Raw genomic sequence first — 24,629 nt, forward strand, 5'->3', positions numbered from 1 at the left:
GGCGATGGACTAGAAATCCATTTGGGTCTCCCCGCACAGGTTCAAATCCTGTCAACTGCGCAAACATCTTTTTTTTTTATTTTTTAAGAAGACATGTGGGATGGCAGTCGATGTGAGCACGGACGCCGGACGGACAAGGTTAGACTCTAAAGGCCCGCTCACACTCTTGCAACCGAGTACGACCGAGAGAGACCAGACCGGTTTTTAAGCCTCTTGCGACCTCTTAGGACCGGATGCGCTACAACGGAGCTGGTCCTAAGAGGTCGCAAGAGGCTTAAAAACCGGTCTGGTCTCTCTCGGTCGTACTCGGTTGCAAGAGCCAAAAACAAAACAAAACAAAACAAAAATTAAATGCTGCGTCGCAGGGTTGTCGTCTGCTGTTCCGCAAAAGAGAGCAACCGCGCAAGCTCAGAACGTATTCCACAGCCCAGTAGACAAAGATGGCGGCGACCAGAAGGGGATCATTTATTGGTATACGATGGATCCTCTGGTACGATGGATACTCTGGTACGAAGTGCGCATGCGCTACCGCAGGAGACTCGCATATGCGCAGTCCGTACCGGACGGGCCTTAGTAGCGTATCGGATGTGTACAAACGGTTCCCTAAATCTCCCTATAAGGGAGTTTTAGGGGACCGTTTTTACATATCCGATATGGTACAATGGGCCCTCCGGAACGAACTGCGCATGCGCTACCACACAAGACTTCCATATGCGCAGTTCGTACTGGGGGGTCCCATCGTACCTTATCGGATGTGCAAACACGGTTCCCTAGAACTCCCTAGTGTCCTCGTGAAGCGTAACGGTACGTCCTATTGTGTGATATTATAGCGGGTCGCAACTAAGTAAGACAACGGAGATAGCATAAAGCCACAGTCACTACACGGACGCGGTTTTCGCTGCAGACACGGTGGCAGAAGCACCTGCGGACATGTTTCGGCCATGTTCCAAACATGTTTTAATTCGCACACGCTTATGACCGCAGACAGCTTTTGTACGATCCAATCTGACATAAGCGTCGTACAGGGAAGGCCTCAGACACTAGGGAGTATAGGGAACCGTTTTTGCACATACGATACGGTATACGATGCATGGGCACTCCAGTATATATATGAAGTGCGCATGGGCTACCGCAGAAGAATCGCACATGCGCAGTTCGTATACCGTATAGTATGTGCGAAAACGGTTCCCTAGAACTCCCTAGTGTCTTTTGTACGATGAGGAAAACGGAGTAAAACATTAAAACTTGGGTTTGGGCTAGTTGGTCCATTACTGAATAAAAGGTTAAAAAGCGCGAACAAACGAGGACATCAAAGAAACACGGATGACGGGTCAGGCGCTTCAAGAGTGAGATGGTGTTTCTGGAAGGTTGGCTCCGATTGTGGCGATTGAATTCGATGTGGTTCGAGCGATGTATATGTATAGGTGACAATGGTGTTAATAAAAACCAGTTGAGAGTGAAGCGCCTGTCCTGTCGTCCATGTTTCTTTATTGTCCTCGTTTGTTCGCGCTTTTTAACCTTTTATTCAGGAGTAAAACAGTGTTGCCAAAACGCGCGGGGCTAGCATTATTTACTCGTAGGCATCGATGCAGCGACGGGAAACTTCGTCAACAATTTCTTCTTTTGCCTCCGCCTGCGATAAATAACTTTCGACTCCCGTTGACTACAAATAATATTTGTATTATAGTTTTTTTTTTTTTTTGGGTGGGGGGGGGGGGGGGGGGGGGCTCTAGCAGCGCTATACGATGGACGCTCTACACCAGTGCGAACAGCATTCCCAATTCCACGTGTGTAAAGAACGAGATCATCTTTGAAAAGAAAGAGATCATCAACTTGGAATATGCCATATATTCCAAGTTCGTTCACCCAAAATTATTCAAATGGGCGCGCGCGTCTAGTGGGAAGCTGATCACGTTGATCAAAGAGGCTCTTTCTGCATATGCACCTCAATTATATATATATTTTTTTACTCTTTAGGTAGGTTGCACATTCAATACCCGTGTTACTTATAAAACAGAAAGCCCTTTTCACCAGGACGTTGGAACGGGGATTAGCGTTTAAATGTGCCTTTTTCCGCTTTACCCAAGCGTCAAAGAGAATGCTGGGAACGTATGGTACACGTGCTGCGCTTGCTGGCGTCTGCAGATATGTAGCCTTCGGTCTACCCACTAATCCTTCCAATCAGAGCTCGGCGTTCTGACGTCCCCTCTCCTCCTCTCCCTCAGTTGCTTGCCGCATAGGGAAGGCGAGCGCGTGCAGCACCTGTAGGTTCCCAGCATTCTCTTTGATACTTGCGTAATTTAGCGAAAGGTCTATTACGCATGTGGAAAGCAGATCTCACACATGCGCATGCAGTATACAACCTGCCCGCGCGCACCTTACCTGTTTTGAATGCATGACTGATTGTTTTGTGGTGTATTCTGCTTTTCCCTCCGGTGTCCCCAATATCTCATATATGTAAATAAAAACACCCATTGGGCAGAAGGAAAAAAAAAAGGACTTCGAGTGATTTGCTTTTTTTTACCATTCCTATGTAGCTTATATTATAAGGTTGCTAAAAGCTGTAAAAAAAAAAAAATCTGCGCGCATGAGACAAACATGTTTTCAAGCTCCTTTTTCGCGCAAAACAAACGCGTACTTAAAATAAATAAATAAGTAAAAATAACAAAAAAATAATAATAATATTTTTTTTTTAAAAGCCATTGACAACTTAAGAAACTCGAGGGCGTGGTTTGTCCCGGGCATTTCATTATCGGTTCTCAGCCAATGATATTGCTGCATTAGATGAGTACACCCAGGGACCGATCGGCAGTGATGAATTATTTCTTCTGTGCTTTGTACTGATATGTAAACTATGTCTAATGATCGATCTAATAGCCGTGCCACACGGATGACATTTGTGTGATCGGCGAATCAGCTCGCAATCCGTGGCGCGTGGAATGCGCCACGCCCGGAGTGTCGCGAGCTGATTGGCCGTCCGCTCAAATGTCATTCGTTGTAAATGGAATTCGAGTTGCCCGTGTGGCACGGGCAACTCGTGTATGCTATGTTGACAATGTATAACAATCTGTATAGACCCTTTCAGGCAACATTTCATGGGCGCCGCCATCTTGGCGTCACGTGACCCTGCCGCCATAGCCGCCCTTCAGTTTCTCGCCGTTCCTCCGCGTTGTGTGCTGCGCCGGCCACTACCGGAGCTTTGTTTTCGCGTTTTTTTTACGTCCCGCGTAGAAATCGTGTGTTTTCTTTAGGTCTTTTCGATATTTCGGGCTTTCATTTAATTATTTGGTATCTATATGTCAACATAGCTCTTGTATTTTCTTATTTATGAAATGGAATCGGACAGCGAATGGATCGACGATACAAGATTATGGCTTTAGAGGCGATGTAAGTTCATCCCATTCTAACGTTTTTTTTCTAATAAAGGGCAGTCAACACCATTGCGACATATTCAAATTTCAACTAACGCAGTGAGGCTATCGCAGTCATGCTTCTCGCTGCACGCGCACGCTCGTTTCTGTAAAGCCGACCCGCATGTAAGCGATTTAGCGTGCGACGAGACGAGCGACGGCGACAACGACGAGAGTCAGCGACGAAGATTTCTCACTGTCGCCTGTTGCATCGCTCGGTTTTTTGGGTTTCTAGAAAACATCGCTCACCGTCTTGGTCGCTTGCTCCCGTCGCATCCATGCGGTTTGCCTCGTCGCGCCACTGCCCGAGCGACAGCGAAGCGGGTCACCGTCGCGTGTCTCGTTGCTCGCCGAATCGCTTGCATGCGGTTTATACTTAATATCGAGGCGCCAAAGCTTCAGTGCTGTGTGCATGGAAATTAATTGAGTATAAACCGCATGTAAGCGATTTGGCGAGCGACCAGATAGGCGATGGCTACCCGCTTCGCTGTCGCTCAGTCAGTCGCGCGACGAGGTAAACCGCATGGAAGCGACGGAGCAAGCGACCAAGACGGTGGGCGACGTTTTTTAGAAATCCCAAAACCAAGCAGTGTGACGGGCGACTGTGAGAAATCTCCGTTGCTTGTCTCGTTGCACGCTAAATCGCTTACATGCGGGTCGGCTTTACGGAAACGAGTGCGCACATGCAGCGAGAAGCAAGACTGTGATAGCCTTACCGCGTCAGTTGATATTTACATATGTCGTAATAGTTTTGACTGCCCTTTATTAGCGACCAAAACGTAAGAATGAGATGAACTTACATGGTCATTGAAGCCTCATTATCTTGTGTCGTCGACCCATTCGCTGTCCGATTCCATTCCACAAATAAGAAAATACAAGAGCTATGTCGAAATATAAATATCAAATGATTAATGAAAGTCCTTAGTATAAAAAAGACCTAAAGAAAATTCAAGGTTTCAACGCGGAACGTACAAAAAACACGAAAACGAGGCTCCGGTAGTGGCCTGGGCAGCACACAACGCGGAGCAACGGCGAGAAACTGAAGGTCGGCTATGGCGGCCCGGAAAGCGCGCGATGGGCGCGCCGACTGGTGGCAGCTTGAGTAACTGACTCGCTGAAAGCGTCTATAGACCGACACGCTCTTCACAAACCAGCCCGCCTTTGCCCACACCAGGTGTGGGCACTGCGCGTGCACAGAACCCGCATTTGGGAGGAGGGAAGCGTCTGCGCATGCACTGTGCCGCCGACAGCGCCACCGCAGCTGCATGACGTCAGGGCCGCGACACGCTGTTTACAAACCAGCCCGCCTTTGCCCACACCAGGTGTGGGCACTGCGCGTGCGCAGAACCCGCATTTGGGAGGAGGGAAGCGTCTGCGCATGCGCTGTGCCGCCGACAGCGCCACCGCAGCTGCATGACGTCAGGGCCGCGTGTTAGTCTATATTTTCCTGAGGTGAAGCATCCTGCATTTGTAACAGCTCCCTACTAAAATCCTTATATGAGGATTAGTAGTATTCATAAATAAAATAAAATCACGAAGCAGCTACCGTAAACATCAAAAACCACGCCTGCATTTTTTTTTTCTTTTAGCTTTTTGTGGTTATTAAGTTTTGGTTTCGCGCTTCAACGTTTCAAAGGAAAACGACGTTCGCCGACGCGATCTCTGGCTTTCTTTTTTCAGATCAAAAAAAAAAAAAAACAGTGTTGTACGGAACGGCGTTCCAAGGAACCACGTTCCTGGAGCGCGTTCCCTGTGGGCAGCAACGGAGGAACACCGCCGCTTCATCTTGTGTCTGTGGAACTGGAACGGGAACTCTTTAGGTTTTCAAGGAAGCGGCAGCGAGCAACGACGTTCCTTTGTGCAGTTTTACTCCAAGTTGCGTTTAGGCTTTTTGTTAGCGACTTTTTCAACCTCCGACTTCGAGAGATGCAAAACGTGACCGTATCGACACGACACGACACGTAGGTCGATGTGGGTAATTTCACTTGCTCGCTTGTTCTTGTTTACAAATTATCCAGCACTATATATAATAAATTAAAATATGCAAATTGAACGTTATAACGTTAACGACCTGTTACAATCTTAGAAATATGACGGGAGCGCGTTCCAAGCTTGAGAAGGAACGAAAAACGAGTTTTCGTTCCCATCTTGGAGGAACTTGTACAACCTTCGCGAAAGCAATCATGAAAACAAACCAACTTACTTTCCTTCATTAAAAAAAAAAAAAAAAGACAGAAGCCACTTAAGAAAAAATACTCAACATTAAAGCCGTCCCGCGTGTAACGCGGGTATCATACACACAATGACATGCTTCCTCGTTTTTCTCGCGCTTTTTTGTTGTTTCATTCGTCGGTCGGGCGAGTCGCACGCACGTACGCTAATTGTTTCCCGGTCAAGACTTCCTAACCCGACATAATTCTCCGGTGTAATTTAAAGAGTTTGCGTACACCGGTTACCGTCGCCCTGCCTCCGTTGTGCTCTGGGCAACGAAGACGCCGTTAACGCGCATGCGCGCCGCTAGCCTTCTCAGCAGCGTTCCGAATCTGATCCGGAGACGCGAGAAAGTACGTTGATCTGTTCGTTGACTCAGTTGATAACAACATCACGCGTGACCCACACCTTTCCTCCTTTCTTTTTAGCGGCGTCCTTTTCGTCGTCTGCTTTAACTTTAGTTCGTCTGCGAAAAAGTTAGCACCGCATGGATGCACGCGGTGGCGGCAAGACAGCGTAAGTGTACGCAGACGATATGAAGGAGCCGTATCCGAGTACGCGTATCGAAACGGTGAGTCACCGTGCCATATGGCGCGTGAAAAACAAACCGCCGCACCTGCAGTTTTTTTGCTGTGACGTTATCTCAGCACACGAGGGGAGTGTGCTCTGAAACGGGACTACTTCGATGTGTTGCTGTTCTTGACGCCCGGTTAAAAAAAAAGTACGTATATACCTATGTCGATTTACGTGCATGATCCATTGCTCATATCTCGAGATACCTGGTGGTTGCTTTGCAAGAAATGTTACAGGTATTGCTCGCAATTCAGTCAAGAAGCCTACCTTGAACGACACGCCGCTTTTCAACGCGGGCCTCAATATGGCGGTGCAAGACGCATTTGTGCGTGTATGACTCCACGCTTGTAGCGGAAGTAGCAAGATTCAGGTTCATGGCGATCCCGCGATTACACCGAGTGGCGTGTCTGTGAGATACGGCGTGCGCACCTTTTCGCTCTTTAAACGCTATTCACACGGACGGAGAAATCTGCGGAGGGATGTTGGTGACGTCATCAGCGAGCGCAACTCCTCAAAAAATCCCGGGAAGAACCCCGCGATTTCTGCCCCGTGTGAATATGCTTTATTCGCTGATTTCCGCAATTAGCAACGAAAAGCACAAAGTCTGCTTCGGACGACCTTTCTTTTTGACTGGTATGCCGTTCAGGTTCTGACTCGTTAATCTCTTTCATGCTAATGCATTTGCACTAAAGTTAATTTTTACACCTTTGAAGGTGTGTGAAAAGGGTGGCTCATGGCCATGCCCTTTGAGCACGATTATTTTGAGTATAAACCCGTTATAAATCCGAAGATAGGGCACTGAATTGAACACTCTTCATATTCTAAAGGGTGTAAAAAGGGCGTAGAAAAGGGTGTTGTGGTGCAGTGCGGGGAAGCCAAATCGTATCCGCTTCAAACAACTTTAGTGGAGGTGTTTATAGCGAATATATGCCGAATAATGATTGCCCGTGCCAATGTTTTTTACTTTGAGATACGTTGCTGGAACATCGAGATATTATGCTTTATGCGGAATTTTGACGAGAACAGACCAACCTAATTGCAATTTTCGAAATTGCGAAGGTGGTCACCCTCGCGAATTAGTATCTTTCGTTTTTCAAGATATACTGTTCGCGGTCAAAAGCTCACGAGGGGCGCTTTTGTTTTCCTCACTCTAGGGTGCCTACATGTCTGTCTGTCTCAGGGTGAAGACATCCATTGTTGTACTGAATGTGCCAGCACGTGATGCTCTCGCGCACTCGGTGCGTGACATGGGTGGTAAAATGGCGTCCATGCATAAGCCAAAGCTACGCGCTCGAGCTGAGTGACACCGGATTGCGCGCACTTAGAATTGGGCGGAAAAATGGCTGAGATGTCACCACTCAAGCAGAAGTGCGCCTGTGTATGAAGGCACTCTACCTCACTCTTGTGAGTGCACGTGCTAGCCACGCGGTTATGATTTAATTTTCATAGTGCGTAGCAGCTTGGCATTGCACGTGCTTGCTTTAGCAGAGGAAGTAGAAGTATGCCTCACTCTGGTTTGTGAAAGAATTCCACCAAAAGTGGAATAGTCAACAGGGTAATGATCCCAGTCTCGAGCACGTGTCTAATTGCACTTGTATGTGCGGTTTCCGTGAATGTGCGAACTGCATGTGCCGCGTTTTTGCTCGTAAAATACCTAATTCCGCCGCCATGTCTCTGCTTGTGCGGACAAGCCCGTGCAACTGCAAGCTTGCCAGAGCTATGTATGTTCACGCGTAAACTGCACGTGTTACATTCATGGGGCAGCAACCGGGGCGCCATGCTGCCATGCTTGCAATTATCTCCCTCGCCCTCAAAATGGTAGCCGGTTTACGAGCTGTTTTTAAGTGTGTAAAAGGTTTCGGCGTATTCAAGCTTAGCCTGGCACGCATCCTGTGCTCGCTTCCTTCAATGACAAAAAAAAAAATTAAATGTCATTAGCTTTGTTTTGAGAGGAAAATATCTACGAGTAGCGAAACTACCAAAGTAGCGGCATTTGACTTCAGCGCTCGTATATTTAAGTACGGACGATGAGGATGACGCAGTGTGGCCGAAGTTTGTACAGCTATCGATCATCAGCATGGTCATTATCACGGTAAGGCCGGTTCACACGCTGGCATTTGAGTGTGGTCGAGGACTGGAAATGCGTTGCGACCGCCGTGTGACCGCTTGCGACGAGAGGACATACTAGTGCCATCTATCGGTCTGATCGCCTATAACATTGTCAGATTTATTTGATGACCGCGGCAAAAGAAGAACGCGTACAAGGTACGCAGATTGAAAGTGTGCCAAGGGCGTTCGATAGGTGGCGCCACTGCGTCCTCTCGCCGTAAACCTGTATAAGAAACGGTTACACCGCAGTCGATCACATTCAAAACACAAGTGTGCGAACCGGTCTGTACAATAATATTAGTAAAATAGCGCAAAACAACAAGGAAGAAAGGGCGAGATAGACAGGAAGGGCGCTTCCTTGTTGTTTTGCGCTATTTTACTAATGATGAACGACCAACTAGCCCGCCAGCTCACCTTATTGTACAATAATAATTCCCCCATAGCCGTATATACACGGGTACCTTTTTTTTCCCCCGATTTCCTGAGCGGGAGCTAAATATTTCACACAGTAAACCCTTCCAATAATCGCTCTCTGCACGCTGCCATCTTTGCCTACCGAGTTGTGAAAACACGTTCTAAAGAACATCCGACGCCGCGCGTGCATTCCCAGCCCCGTGACTCGGCATTTTTACGCCCGTGATAAGCGCTTGAAAGATCGACTGCCAATCTCTCCACTACTTCGATTTATTCTGTATCTCTCTCCCTCCCCGATCGAGACAAATTGAAACCGGAGCGCTTTCGGACTCGCCGTGAAAACAACGGAAGCAGAGACGGCATCGATAAGCACTGATTGTTGCGTGGCACCCTGTAATCAGGGGCTCCGAAACGCGCAAGCAAAACACGTCCGAGTACAACGAACCCGAACGGGGCAGGCGGAGGGCGAACGCGAGATCGTTGGCTCGCGGGGTGAGATCGCGCGGCTCAGTTCGGAGAACGCGTATCGCATGACCTTCGGTCATTAGTGGAGGCCGTGCGCATATTCCCGGTACCAGGGCCAGCTGCATGCTTTAAGAACATCGGTTAGTATAAATTCGGCAACTCCCGATTCCGTATCATTCGCGGTGAGAAGCTCGCGAGGGGAGCTCCTGTTTTTCTTGGGTAGTGCACGTGCTAACCACGCGGCTGTTCTTTTTTTTTTTTTTTTAATTGTCATAGTGCATAGAAGCTTGGCATTGCACGTGCTTGCACCAGCAGAGGAAATTGAAGTATCTTCACTCTGGGTTGTGAAAAAAATTCCACCAGGCGGCGATATCCAAACTTCACGCCGGGAATGGGGTCTCTGGTTTTCGGTGATTTTGTTTTATGCGAGATAGAGTTATAGGTTGTTAAAATGGGTGGCTCGATTAAAAATACTCTTTCCCCGAAAAATAAAAATAAAAAGCAAACATTTCGAGCGATTTCGAAACGTGCTTCTATTTCGGGGTTGACGCCTCGAAAATAATACATGTTTCGGGAATCGCTCCTAACTTAAGTGTAACTGAAAGTTACACTTAGCGAGTTGTGCAGGTGAGCTATAGGAACAGGGTGACAGACTATAAGGGGCTAATCGTAACGATCAGTCGGGTAATTAATTAAAAATCGTTGATAAACTTTTTAACTAATGAAAATAGACATATGGTTCCAATAAGAAACTTTCTGAGCGTCATCGAAAACCACTCAATCAGTAATTTTCAGAAAGACTTCGAGTGCGTGAGAAGCCTACTAGTGCACTAAAGTTACCACTTGTGGAGCAGGTACAAGGCTATGCTCTGTTTCACGTTATGATGTGCCGCAGGAAAGGCTACAAGTGCGAGCTCCTTGCTCAAGGGCACATCTCAGCGGCACAAGCTCTCGTGCGTTAAGAGCAATTCCCAACGCTATGAGCTCTCGCTTCCAGCCTTCTCTGTGGTACAACATAAGGTGAAACGAAGTATAGTGGTTGCGGAACGCGCATCATTAGGTTATCATCGCGTTCCGCCGCTGCTAGCTTTGCGTTTGCTGCACGTGTGGTAACTTTGGTGCTCCCCTGAGTTTCCCCACGAGCTACAAATCACTCTAAAAAAAATTTGATTTATTGTTTTTTTTTATGACGCTCAGTAAGTTTCTAATTAGAACCATATGTCTATTTTCACTTATTAAAAAGTTAATTAACGAATTTTAATTGATTAGCCGACTTATCGGAAAGATTAGCCACCCACACAATGTCCCCTTAGCCGTATAACTCACCTCCATAAGCCGCATAAGTGTAGCTTTCACGGAATTTAAAAAAAAAATTGTTAAACTTAAGAAATACCTTGCACATATATATATAGACACACACACACACACACACGCACACACACACGCACACACACACGCACACACACACAGTAAAAGAAAATTTACACGGCCATTTTTACCGCAAAAATAAACTAGGCATCGTCGAACGCTCATTCTCCGCCCAAAGGTAGAGTTAGAGGTCACAACCAGATGCCAAAGTTTCAGCCCGATCCGATAACTTAATCAAAAGCTATTCGCGACTCCAGCGACCTATAGGGGGCGCCACCACCAAACAAACATGGCGGCTGAGTACAGGCAGAGCCGTATATGTAGAGAGTTTGGCCATTCGTTGGGAAGTATAGGAGACAAATGAAGCGGCGCCATTGGCCGAAAGCGGGCTGGGCGTGTTCCAGGGCGTCTTCAGAAATTCGAATGTGACCAACCAGAAGCCGGAAATAATACCCTGGCGGTGGTCGCGAGAAACAAACCTGATAACTGCATTGGAGTAACTCTCGATGGCTGAAAATATGGTACACGTGATGTTTCAATCACGCTCATCTAAAATGATGGTGGAAGAGTGCGACTAGCGGAAAGATCGACATAATCCTTACGCCAAACGCCGAGCGCCGGGAATCTGCCGTCGGAGCGGTCACACTCTGTCCGCGCAAAACTGAGTTGATGCGGCGCATTCGTTTCTTACATCTTTCTGCATGATCATGATGAAATAACACGTGCACCCTATTTTCAACCACAAAGAGTTACTACACTTCACTCTTACGCACTTGTTAAAATCATATACGAACAGAGACCTTCGATGATCGATCGGCTCAGAACTGTTTCTCGCTACCACCGCTAGGGGATCCTTTTCGGCTTCTGGTTGGTCAAGAGAGCATGCCAAGCCCTCTTTCCGAGTCTGCCGCACACCCTGGCCGTGTTCCAAAATTAACTCGATCATACTCCAGGGTAAGGGTTTCGTACCCTTGGCGTTCTGAAACCTACTCGCGTCCAGCGTTTTTCAATCTGTGCTGTCACGTGACACGATCCGCCGGAGTAACTAGGATCCATTAGGGTAAGATTTGGAACACAGCCCCTGGCTCTGCCCGCGCCTCCCATTGACCAAACTCTCTACATATACGGCTCTGAGTACAGGCCGCGTCGGCTCGGCCCGGCCACTGTATCCGGGCCGCCTGAATAGGTGGCGCGTTCGATTTAACAGATTTTCTTTTGTTTAATGCCCAATGTTATAGGTATTTGAACTGAGACGGTTTAGTGTAGCCGGTGCACATAAACTTGCAGAGCATAGTTTTGTTTTCCAATTGTGTTTTTTTTTTTTTTTTTGTTTTTTCATGTCAAACCTTCGTTTCGGAAATTTCGTTCGAAACCAAAACTATGGGCTCTGGAGAGACGGTAATATACTAATCAGTTTTGATCATCTAAGGAAAGCGGCAATGAATGCAGAATTCTCCCACCGGCAGTAATTTTCAGCCAACTCGCATGCCTCGACCATATGCGACTTATCTGTCCGCGAAATCGAGCTTTTGTGCGTATCCGCGTTTAAGAAACAGCTTGAGTCGTATGCTCGGTCAACAACACGGGCTGCAGGAAAATTACGAAAATTAAGCAAGCGCTCCTTGAGCCAAGGAGCATGTTAACCCGCCGGCACCCCACTAAGCAGCTGATATTCGTATTTCAATTCAGGTTTGAGTGGCAATCGAGAAGTCATTTTGACGAGCGGGTTATGTATTATATTACGTACTATGTCCCACTAAAGCGATATTAGTATATTCTTCGGTTCGAAATATGAGCTTAGTTAACTAGCTATTATGTGAACTGCTGAAAAAAAAATATTTGACAGACAGAGAGATGCTAAGTTAAACTTAACCAAATGGTTCTAGCCAGTAGCACGGAGACGAATGCGGACAAACTGAAGAGAGTCTTCATTGGAGATTCACGCAGAACCTCTCTGGCATTGAACTTGACTTCGAATCCTGAACAGAAAAAATTAGTATTTTTGTGGTCGGTCAACCTGAGCAATGTAGACGTATATTGCTGCTGGCTTAATTCGACAGGGGTATAATATAAATATTGAAGGCGCTATAGATCAAAATGCCGTGACAGCTTCTAACGTTGCGAGATGCGTCCCCCACCTTTTGAAAACAGATAATTTCCCTCATTCATCATTTGCAGCGAGCAGGTTTTCCTGAATCAAGTAATTGCGAAATCAGCCCAACTCGTTTAGAGTGGTCCAGAGGATTTTTCGGCGAAAAGCAGCAAAGATGAATAGCCAACGCACCGACCGGCGTGGGTGGCTCAAACTTGAGGCTAATCGAACACAACCAAACTCAAGAAAAGCAGCTATCGAACCTCCCCATTCACTTGACTGCAGCATTGGTGTTCCCTCCAGTGAAATGCCTCGTCTGTTGTCCTCCCAATGTTCTACATCTTCATAAAGAAACCCCTTATCAGTTACCAAGTAGTCGTCATTTTGAATGGGATTCGAGACAGACAAGAAATCAAAACGTTTTTCCGCGATTCCTCCCCTTTAAAGAAATCGAGAACACGTGATGGAAGGAAACAATCTCATGAGGTTTCGCCACACTAATGAACACTCAGGCAAACTTCAGAAATTCGCGGACCTTCGTGAAATTACACTGTTCGCCATCGCGCCGACAACGTGCACGTGTCCGCGAAAGCCACCAGAGATGCGAAGGGGCGCGGTGCGACCTGGACCGGCTGGTTCCCGGTTTTCCCGCTTGGTGGCGTCCGTTTTGCTAGGGTCGCGAATAAGTGATTTTCTGAAAATTTCAATGGGAAAATGGCGGCCGACGCAGTTTTCAAACACATGGAGCTCTATGGCGCCAGAAACCGAAAACGGGCAAAAATGGGCTCCATTTTCCCATTGAAATTTTCAGAAAATCACTTATAACTTTTGATTAAGTTATCGGATCGGGCTGAAACTTTGGCATCTGGTTTTGACCTCTAGGCGGAGAATGAGCCTTTAGGCGGAGAATGAGCCTTCGGCGATGCCTAGTTTAGTTTTGCGGTAAGAATGACCGTGTAAATTTTCTTTTGAGACACCCTATATATATATATATATATATATATTTCTTTTTATATATAAACTTTTTAGCGACTTACTTGTTCTATCCGGCCACTTGAAAACAAAACAAACAAAAAAGTTCTGGGTGAGGTCATTGTCCCTTTAAATTTTAAAGGAAATCTAAAAAGCAAAAAAAAAAAAGTATGTTCTTGAGTTGAGAATGTTTCATAGAAAATTCATCGCACACCATCAGCTGACAAGCTCTTTCCAGGTAGAAGGACCGGGGGTTCGGCCTTTTAATATTTAACTCAGTGTAGTGTCAGACACTGCGATGTGCTTTCCGCGACGCCTTTAGGCGGCGCTCCACTTCACCTGAGTAGATAAAGTACCAAATAAAGGTACGCCAGGTACAAACCTGTCAAAAATCTGTCGCTCCCCCAAATAAGAAAATACAATCACTTTGACGTTGTTCCTGACTTCTTTTTTTTTTTTTTTTTGAGGGGGGGGGGGGGGGGGGGGAGGAGGGGGGCACGTTACCGCGCCCATGCCGACATTACACCACGCAGTTTCGAAGCAAACTCGTACGCAGCCAAAACTGAGCACCTTCCACGTTAACGACCGCGGCTGGGGCCCTGTCGTGCAACGACCTTTGCAGTCCTGTCAAAAAACCACGTTCGCTTTTTCTTAAAAAAATAAAGAAAGAAAGGAAAACAATGGGGTGGGTGCTGGGTGGCCAACCTCCTCTTTTGCTTCCGCCGTGTCATGGCGCTTCCTTTGTTACGTCTTTTACTTCTCTCGACGGTGGTTTCGCACTGTAATAGACGTCATTTTGAATACAGGGAGGGGAACCGGGCAAACTGTCTTGTTTTTGGTACGTGGTTTTGTGGTGTTAGGTCGTGTGTGTGGAGTCGTTTATTCCTCGACCCTCGTACTTGTACATTGACGCTTTTTTTTTTTTTTTTTTTTTTAAGTAGTAACGCATGCGCAAGACCCCGCTATTGTTTCTATATATATTTTTTAAGGTGCGCGGAGTCTGCATATGTTTCGTTTCCCAGCGTTTGTCGTGACATCACAGAATGAGGTTCGTCGGACAAAATGAGTTTCGTGAAAGCCGTTCTGGCGAATCCATCGAGTTACATCTAACCACTTTCACGACGCTCGTTGAAAAAAAAAAAAAAAATAAATAAATAAACAAAAAAGATTGCTTGTTGGGATGATTTGTGAAATAAATAGGTTCGCGTAGTCGGTATTTATTACGTCACAACAGCTTCCCACCGCGGAAACGCGTTATGACGGCGCGCCATCATTCGTTGAGTTCAAAGGGAAACAAAAGCACGGAGCGTATTTCGCGGGCACGGTGTATTCGCGGGTAAACATGCACGAGGAGCGCAAGGAGCAGGCAAACTTTAACGTCACAGCTCGAAAAAAAAAAAAATTTACAACGTTATTTACGGCTTGAATCACATCAAAGCTGAGAACTTGAAGCGTAGTGGAAATATAAGGCGTTCGTTCTCAAGATCAGCCGTAATGTTTTCCCTAGATTTTGACCTCGATTCCCTGAGGTTTCTAGGTAGGGAATCTAGGGACATTACTTCAACGGCCGGCCGTTGCAGTATTCTAGAACTTTCTCGGAGTTACGAATGCAACATACATTGCACAACAGTTATTATTCTAGAAACGTCGGAACGCCTTGATCATTGCATCACCACGTAAGTAGCGTAAGGTCGAAGGGCTTCTAAAAAAGCAGTGTCGCGCAGCCTTTTCTTGCACTCCGTGCGATGTCTCGGTAAATGTCGTGTCGCGCAGACGATGTCGCTGGTGACTTCGAAAGCGCGTAACTCATTGACCCTATTTTTATTTGGGACATCACGAAAGAAAAATCAGTCACGAAAAAGAGCTGGAGAAGAAAAGAGTTCGCACAAAGGCGGAGGAAGGTACGCCTTTCAAAATCTTTTCTTTCTCAAGACAGCGGGTCGAGAAAGAAACACATGTTGGCAACAAATTTCTGAAGTCCTTCTGTACACGCCCGTCTGCCCATCCTCAATTTATTTTCTCTCTTTCTTTTTCTGGTTTGTGACAGGAAGGTGCGGGGAGAGATTTGTTCTCTGACGTCTGTGACGTCCGTGCCTCTTATCTGCTCCGGTGTAAAACACGGGCGGCGGTTTCCGCCACAGTCCGTCTCCCAAATTTCGAAATCAAAGCTATCCTTCGCTTCTGTCGGTAGTTTCTCGCGGGACCTTATTTACTTTGCCGCTGTTACCGATTTCCCGTTGCCCCTTTGGACCGCTTAAATTGGACCTTTGACAAAGCAGCGCTCGCCTCGAGCTGCAGCAACAACAACAAAACAGCAGACGACAGAAAAGCGAGGAGGAAAAAAAAAAAGAAAAGGAGAGGAGGACGACGTAAAAGAACGAGGCGGAATCGTCCTCCTCTCCCCTTACGCCGTTCATCTGTTGCGCCCGGTGCATGCTGGGATAGAGGCAACCTGCCGTCCGTTGTTGGTGCAGCGGGTACCGCAGTGAGGAGCGAATGGTCCGCATTTTTCGTCCTTCTTTTCGGAATACCCGTCCCCAGGAGGTAAGCGGCTTTTCGAAAAAACGATTTATCGAGTACGGTGGCCGCGCGGGCCTACGATTCCGCGTCCTCATTGCGCGCTTTAACGGTGTTCCGCGTGGCGAGGGACGGCGGGCGCGCTCACAGACACACGGCTATCTCTTCGGGATCGGCGGAGTCGAGCCGCTGCTACAAGCTGTCGCCTGAGTGGGAGTTCTTCGTCGAATATTTTCTCGCTTTCTTTTAAAGGGAACGAAGCTCGTTTCTAAGCCTAACGTACTTTGCATTTTTGTCTCTGACGTGGGCCTACACGTTTTGCTGTCGCCGCGAGCCCAAAATGCTGGTTACGGAACGTTAGGGCTGCTCTGTGTTGTGTCGTGTGTTGGCGTCGTCGGCGTCGTGGAGCGAACGGCAAAGATGGTGGTGCGTTGCATCTTTTGCGTCGATTGTCCTTGCGTTTTCTTCCCTTTTTTGCTGGAACCTTTGAACCGTTCTGTGGCCACCTTTGATGGTTTACCGACGATACTGTTTCTAGACGTGGCCTTCTTGCTACAATTTCTGGAACGATTGGTGGATCAACTAGTATCGGCACTTTACGTCCGTTTATTTTTACTCACCATTCATACTTGTCTTGCTTTCTCGTTCTCACTGCCCGTTCTCTACTAGGATTCACTTTAGGTGGTCATGCTCTTTATCGCGATGTAGACACCTCATCGACAGACAGGCCCGTTTCTCCAGCGGAACTCTCGTTTTCGTACGCTTCGATGCGTGAACAATTCGTTTTGTCTAGCCGCCGTAGTCCCTTCCCCGAGCAGAAACCCCCTACGTCAATGGAGGGGGCTTTCCTCGCTTACGGTTGGAGACAACCGTCGCTTTATTTAGCTTCACTTGTCGGAGTACTTTCCCTTTTTTTTTTTAATTTTGTGAACGTGTATATACGGCCAGTAGGAGTGACTGTCAGGATGAGGCAGCAGCCTTCCTTATTTTTAGTTCCCGCCGCTCGAGTGATAACCTTTCTGGAGCCACACCAAAACTTCCACATGCCAAAGGCGTGGGCCAATGCGCCTAGCTGCGATGGTCGTTTGTAATTAGAAAGCGTTCGTCACCCCGTCGACGCCTTGCGTTTCCTCGCGCGAAAAAACAAAAAACACCCGCCGCGTTACTTTTCACGAAACATCTTTCTCTAACTTTCGAGGAGGAAGAAATCGTTTCCCTGGACGTTTTTTCCACTTCATCATTCGCGCTGTATTGCGCGCTTTAGGAGGGGCTTCATCTTTATTTATTTGTTTACTTTGTTTTGTTTCCTGGCAGGTTTGACACCTCGAGGCGGCCGCCAAAGCTGCTCAGCCCGAGTTTAAACTACGCCTTCGCTCGCCCACAGTTTGACCATGGTGGATTACTACACTGTACTCAGCGTCCCCAGAAATGCCAGCACGGATGACATTAAAAAAGCGTGAGTGCACTTTTTGTTTTGTTACATGCATCTCCATACATCATTGCATTGCCCTTTCATTAACCAAAGTCCTGCAAGCGCATGAGAAATGTTCAAGGGACAATGGTCAGGCACTCTGCTTGCTCATAAATAGTTTCGTGTTTTGCATTGTGGGTTGATGCGCATTTTAGTGTTTATCTCCCGAATTCGATGACTGTTGGGATCCTTGCCACAAAACTTACTACTAGTATTAGAATTAATACTGCGAAGTTACAATTAATCCAAAAGTTTTGAGCTAAGGTTATTTTTTTTTTTTAATAACACAAGACACCTGGGGAGGTATGAAGAAGGTAAACATGCTTCTGCTATGTGGAACAAATGTTGCTCCAACCTAATTTGTCACCCCAAAGTTATTGCCCCACGTGTAATTCGCATTGCGAGGTTAAAGGAAGAAATTTACACTAGCATCTTGGGATGCTAGTGTAAATTGTGACACATGTGACTAGAGCCTTTCACCTTTCAGAGAACTGAAAGGCTCTAGTCACATGTGTGTATTATAATCCTTAACTTAGTTCTCAAAGGTAGAAAAAGCAATGAAAACGGATACACCACACTAGCCTTTCACAATCTTGTTCGACTAATAATTGTAACCTCTAACCAAAGTTTTAATAAGTGCAAAATTCCCGATGGGAATTTCGTTTTTATTAAATCTTTGGTTAGAGTTTCAAATCTTGGCCAGTTTTTTTCTAACCAGACAGATCTCTATAGATGCTTACTTTTAGAATCTTGTTCATTTACAATGCACAGTGAAAAATGGCTTCATTTGTCAGTTTATACATATCTGTTGCGAAGAGGTATGACGGTGCCCATTTGTCAGGGTAGGAAGAAACGAAATGTTAGATCCTAAACCCCACACTTTACTAAACTTGAGATAAGGAAAATAGACACCTCACACATTCCCATGTGTCATCAGTATAGAGGTAAGACGTATAGACGCTTTGCAGCAGCTGTGCATGGACGCCACCATAACTGACCTTCAGTTTTTGTTTCCTCGTATTTCGTTTATTTCACTTCATCATTACCATAGCAGGCCAGGTTATTGCCACATTAGACTCAACTGTGTCCTTTTCTAAAGCATCAGCTTTTGTAAAGGATCGTCAACTACCGTTTCAGTTGCTCGGCATCTCGGTAAGACAAGAGAAGGTCAGCAATGGCGGCTGTAATTGGGCGCGTGTGTAAAGCGTCTCTATTATGCAGAGATAGGTGCTCTATATTGTTACTAATACCATTCAATGGGGGGCATGAAATATGGAATCGGAAATCATGGGCAAGATAAGAGTTCATTTGACTCAAAGCTGGATGTTAGTCGTCTCTCCATTTTTCTTTGTTCAGTGAAGGATTGCTTAAATTAGAAGTATAGTGATAGTGACCTCAATATCTCACAGTACAATTTGCAATGCATCCTGAGAAAGTATGTATTGCTTTGTGCGTGAAAAACGTTTTATGGTTCTACTTTGGTAAAGTTCTTAGTAAAGCAATAACTCAAATACCAAGTCAATGTAAATCATCATTTATTTTCACCACCCTGATTTTTCTCTTTAATCTTTACAAATTGAAGAAAGGAACCATACAACCTGCCTTTAGCTCTAACAAATTTCAATAGCTGCTTCCTGTATACAGTTTGTCAATTGGTTGCACCAACTTATTTCTTGATACTTTTAAGGTTCAATTTGTAGAACTAACTCCATACCAAAAATGCATTATAACTAGGTCATCAGCCTCCTTAAGTTCTAGCGACCTTTTGTACAAGGATCTGCTGATTTCCCTATAAAGTAGACACTTGACCTGCAATAAGCTAAGTTTCTGAGAACAAGCATTTAATGACATAAACTTAAGCCTAGACAAAATGCTGAAATTAACAACTGGTGCAACCTCCTTGGTTGGTTGGCCATGGCTTTTGGCAGTTTCCGGCATTTGAAAAGTTTCCAGATATGAAATGTTTAGACTCCTTCGCAGTTAGTCCAGAATGTTCCAGGGCAAAGCGGGTATAAAAATGTTATCAGTGGTACATTTGGGCGAGAGAGTATGAAGCTGGCATGCCGCCAACTGGGCTAAGCAAACATGACTTAAGCCAGATTATCTGTACTTGAAGGAATCTTTCTGTGGTAGTGTAGGTAGTGTAGCGGAAGAAGGGGGGTACATATGCATAGCATTTATTGGCACTCAAGGTGCTCAAGTTCCCATTCTATCTTGACACCTTTCAATAGTATGCACAACTGCCCTCAACTTCAGCTGCCTATTGAGTTAACTGAAACATTACTTTTGATTCCATCAGTAAATATGTTTCCCCCCCAAAGTATGCACAGGAGGTGCTCTTTCCCTTTCCACATGACAATGGTTTGCAGAAAAAGGGGAAAAAAATTCAGTCCTGTTGAATGAAGCTGGTGTTGCAAATTGGTCCCCGGGGGTACCTTGTTGCTGGTTGCAGGTACAGAAAATTGGCCCTAAAATGGCATCCGGACAAGAACCCAGACAAAAAGGAGGAGGCTGAGAGGCGGTTCAAGGAAATCTCCGAAGCCTATGAAGTCTTGTCTGATGGTGAGTTGTGCCGTATTATTACCGACACATTATTTTTTCGGCAAAGACTTGTTATCTGTTTTCGCACGCAGTGGAATTGCGTGTGTGCATAAAGAGAAGCAGTAAAGCAGGGGAATATGAAACCTTCAGATTACCTACTCTAGAGCAGTGGTTTTCAGACACGGATGTTTCGCAGACCCCTTGTGGATCGGCGGAGATGATGGAGGACTCCGTTCATTGTGAGGGGGAAGGAAAGGTATAGTATAATTATGATAATGATTTATTAAATGAATATAACTAAAGGCTAGTGTGAAGTACAGTTCTCTCTGACATACACACGAGAAAGCTTGCCCGCAAATTGGAATGTTTCTTCTCAATCTGAAGAAAGACAACTTTTATTGGTGGGCTTGACTAGTGAGACAGGGCTATGTGGGACCCCTAGAATGCCTTCACGGACCTTCATTTGGGAACCACTGCTTTAGTGGTTTAAAATATGTGTGTGCTTTTTCAGTGGCCTTCGCTTAGGATCACTAGGGTACGACATCCCACGAAGGTGGCATTCAAGGTTGTAGTGTTTTAGTCAAACATACATTGTCGTTTTGGATATCTCTTCCTCATTCATGAGGAAAGAAGTTTGGGAACAAGGACAAAGAAATTGCTAATGCCACAAATAATGGATACTCAAAACGACATTTATTACGGGCAATTCGCCAGTGATATGCAATTATCATAGTTTTCCACTCTGCTGTGTGGAAAAAGCACAAGAGACACTGCTCCAAGTTAATTTCCACAACACCCTTCACTCAATTGGTGTTTTTACGATTTTTGTATGAACTTGACAGATTACTGCTTACTCTTTAAAGTTTATGAGACACCCTAGTATTTGAAAATTGAAATATCATGAAATATCCTTCGTCTTGAGGTCCTAATTGCAGCCGCTGGAATTCTTTCAAGTTTGTAGCCAGAAATGTGTCCCCTGTGCCCAGGTCAGGTAAAATTGGACCCACAAAAGTAAAGGGGTTTACAGCACTACAAGTAGGTTTATTAGTTTCACTTATACCAGGGTCTTTAAAGGCTTCTCTTGGAGATAACATGGGCTAAAAAGGCCTTTAGTGATATTAACAATATGCATCTGGGTTGAGCCAGATTAATTATGTTTACCGACATTATTTTCCGAAGGGGGTGGCATCAATCGTAAGCACACTTATAGCTGCTTGACAAGCGCATAAATACCAATATATAGAGGGTGTTTCACAAAAGGTGTACAAATTCAATATTGCAAAAACTATGTGTAGCAACAAAAAAAGGCTTGTGTCGTTTTGCTCCTAGTCCAGGGGCCTATTTAGGAAAATTATTAAAGTCCAGGATAATTAGATAGTTAATAATTTTTGGGTAATTCACTTTTTCATTAATGTGTTTAAGGGCATGGTTTCAATCAAATAGAAGGCACGCACAGCATTTTACGGCTTTCTGAAAAACTGCACAAATTCAACGGGTTTTTAAGTTTCTGTTTACTATGGGAGCGCATCTCAGCCCCGGCGGCACCGCACCCCGTGGAGAGATAGCGCAACCAACCTCTGCTGCGGTGCCATCTTGCAACGCAGCAGAGGTTGGTTGCCTCTGCTGCGTCGCGTCACCCATAAACATATTCAGTGGCAGGAGGAAAAGAAGAGGAGGGTACAGAGGAGGAGGGGTATACCCTCCTTCCTTCTCCTCAAGAGCTGTGCTCTAGCTTCGCATTGCAGAGAGATTTGCACACGTCTCATTTTTTATGGCAGGTGTTATGCAGGGAGGAAGCTGTAGTTTCAAATTGAGTCTGTCAGCGAAATGCCAAGTTGAGAGCAAAAATGAGGTCACTGAGGGGAGATATCCTAGACCTTTACTGTAAAGGTTTGGTTCACACACAGTGCAATGGTGAATTGGTGCTGCGATTGGCGCCAAGTTTAGAACCGAATTTCTTCCTCACAACTTGCAATACCTGAAAGCATCTTGCCACAGCGAGATCAATTTCGTTCCGACGATAGGAGTGCTTTTGACTCCGAGTTGAGTATTTTGTTTACAACACGAAAATTGAGTTTTGGGCATTATATTTTACCATAATTTCTTGTCTATGTGTCCTTCCTATTGTATAAGTCAAACCCCCCTAGCTATTACCATTCGTTTTCCTAAAAAAGTTGCTACATAGATTGCGCCTTTGTGTAAGTCGCTCTTCTTCATAAGGTCAACGCTGCAATACTGCATTGATAAGCCTGCATATGTGCACTGTGATTGTGATATGTGCTCAAGTGGAAACAGCCACTTTCAGTTTTCTGGGCAGAAAATTGAACGAGAAATACAATACCCATGGTTATATTAGATCACAGCTTGTCCTGCCTTCATAAATAAAAACAAAAAGCTTACGCAGTGTTGTAAAATAAGCTGGACAGGTCGGCGCCTGCCGGTTTTTATTGAATGTGCGTTGAAGTAGGGCATTTTACTATGTGAAATTGCAAAGTATACTTATCTTCTTGTAAAAAAAATGAGTGCAACAAACTTACTATAGTCAACGGCGGCGTGTTCACAGACAAGGTCAGTGATGAATAACTTATGACACCAACTCCTGAAAGGCACAGCTAGCAGACGACGGTGTGCTTCGTCTGCTCACTGCGCCAATTGGGAGGCGTCTCCACCGGTTACGTCCATCGCCAACTTGGTCGTCTGCAAACACGCTCGCCATCGATTTTAGCTCATTTGTTGGTCTCACTTTTTACAAGAAAAAAAACAACAAAGAACTGTGCTCTGAAACTTCCCTTAATAAAATGCCCCACTTCAACGCACATTCGGTGAACGTTCGAGCTTTTTACTTGCAGCCGCCGGTTCTGCCATCTGGTATTACGGCATAAGATCCACTGGGCGCGACCTATATAAGTTGCACCATTGTACAAAATGCAACAACGGAAATTTGTGAGAGAAAAAAATTGACTTACACACCAGAAAATATGGTAGTTTGTTGTAGCCCGTAATAACTTTATTGTCGACACAATTTTTTACAATCCTTTGCGTCGCAGACAAGAAGCGCAAGGTTTACGACCGGTACGGCAAGGAGGGCCTCAACGGGACCGGGGGCAGCGGCATGCGCCCGGGCCCCCGAAACCACCACCACTACGCCAACGGCGGCATGGGGGGCATGGGCTTCGAGGACGGCTTCGCCGCGCCCTTCTTCAGCTTCACCTTCAGGGACCCCGAGGAGGTGTTCCGGGAGTTCTTCGGCACGGACGCCTTCCACATGTTCTTCGAGAACCCCTACTCGGCCACTGCTGGCCGGCCCGCCCACCACCACCCGGCCAGGCACGCGCACACGCACTGTGAGTGGTGTCTTCCTTGCAGTCCCATGTTCGCTGTCGCCACCGAACTGCTTCACTACATGCTCCTCACCCTTGGAGAGGAGTGAGCGAGCCGTCCTTTTGCGCGTTTTCTCCGGGTCCAGTTTTGCCCCCCAAGCTCTTTCAGGCACCTCATGCACCGACCGACGACAGAGGCCACTCCAAGCTTTGGTGGGCTCTCTTTGCCGCGGAAGATGTCGCAGTGGCGGTCGACTCTGAGGAAATTTTTCTATTGACGAGGAGATCAAACTGTAGAGGACACCTTGTCCGGCTTGTTATCCACGGAGCTTGGTATTTAACCGACACAAGGCGCACAAACTGGACTCTTTATGTGGTCTTCTTTTATCGAGCACGGTGCCCGGATTGTTCCCAAGTGTTGTGTCAGCCTCCGACTAGGACTCTGGTTCGATTGCTGCTTTGCTGATAGACCATGTGTGCCGCATGAACATAAACTCCGGCCGAACGACACAGAAAAATGATCTGTGTCGTTCGTGTTCCAGCGGGTTTAAATCTTCAGCCTTGCCGCTGAGGGAGCAATTGTCAGATTTCCTTCCCAACAGCTCAAGCTGGTGCTCGGAGTTAAGCCTCTCATTACTGTGCCGAGCTTTTTCTGTGTTCCCAGATTTGTTGTCGCGCCATCTCGTTGAGCCGTCAAGTGCCGTTGACTTCAACCGAAGCTACTAGTGAGCAAGTGCATGTTGTGCAATTGCTTTATACTTTGATTGTTCGGCTACATTGACTTCGTCACCAAGTCTATGGAAGCTAATTAGGATTGGTGAGGGCCTGTCGGTTCACGCCGTTGTCCAATGAAAGTGCGTGTGCGCCGTCGGCTTTTGCAGTGGTTTGGAAGAATGGCGAAAGGTTCAATATGCCAGACCTGTCCCGTATTGAGGTGGGGTGCCCTTTTGGTCGTCTCCTCAATTTGTTAAAACTGAGTCACATCGTTCCCGTGAGAAGTCGTGCTTGTCGGAGTGGTGTCCTGAACTGTTTGAGTGGAAGGGGGGGACTTTCGGCCAAAGGACCTCACCGCGGCATGTTTGCCATCCCGTGGGTAATGACAACGTTAAGAGCTTCACCTGGTAGCAGCGCGCAAAAACACAAGGACAAAGGGAGGAATGCACAAG

The 24,629-nt window shown here is 46.2% G+C and overlaps 1 protein-coding gene across 5 annotated transcripts in view; it reads left to right on the forward strand.

Annotated features, from left to right (window-relative positions):
* The window catches only part of LOC8035320 (dnaJ homolog subfamily B member 6), a 53,329-nt gene that overhangs the window by 16,135 nt on the left and 12,565 nt on the right, over positions 1 to 24,629 (forward strand). The window contains exons 1-4 of one of the 5 annotated variants that reach the window (XM_029977503.4): positions 15,137 to 15,290; positions 17,446 to 17,587; positions 20,055 to 20,164; positions 23,191 to 23,487. In XM_029977503.4, the coding sequence (XP_029833363.2) occupies positions 17,523 to 17,587; positions 20,055 to 20,164; positions 23,191 to 23,487 (472 nt within the window). In that variant the 5' untranslated portion in view covers positions 15,137 to 15,290; positions 17,446 to 17,522. Of the gene's footprint in view, positions 1 to 15,136; positions 15,291 to 15,347; positions 16,159 to 17,445; positions 17,588 to 20,054; positions 20,165 to 23,190; positions 23,488 to 24,629 lie in introns of those variants that run through there. The other 4 variants (XM_040504328.2, XM_029977501.4, XM_040219822.3 and 1 more) reach the window with 4 other exon arrangements.

The sequence above is a fragment of the Ixodes scapularis genome, unplaced genomic scaffold (assembly GCF_016920785.2).
Source record: "Ixodes scapularis isolate PalLabHiFi unplaced genomic scaffold, ASM1692078v2 PGA_scaffold5__190_contigs__length_132052651, whole genome shotgun sequence".
NCBI lineage: Eukaryota > Metazoa > Arthropoda > Arachnida > Ixodida > Ixodidae > Ixodes > Ixodes scapularis.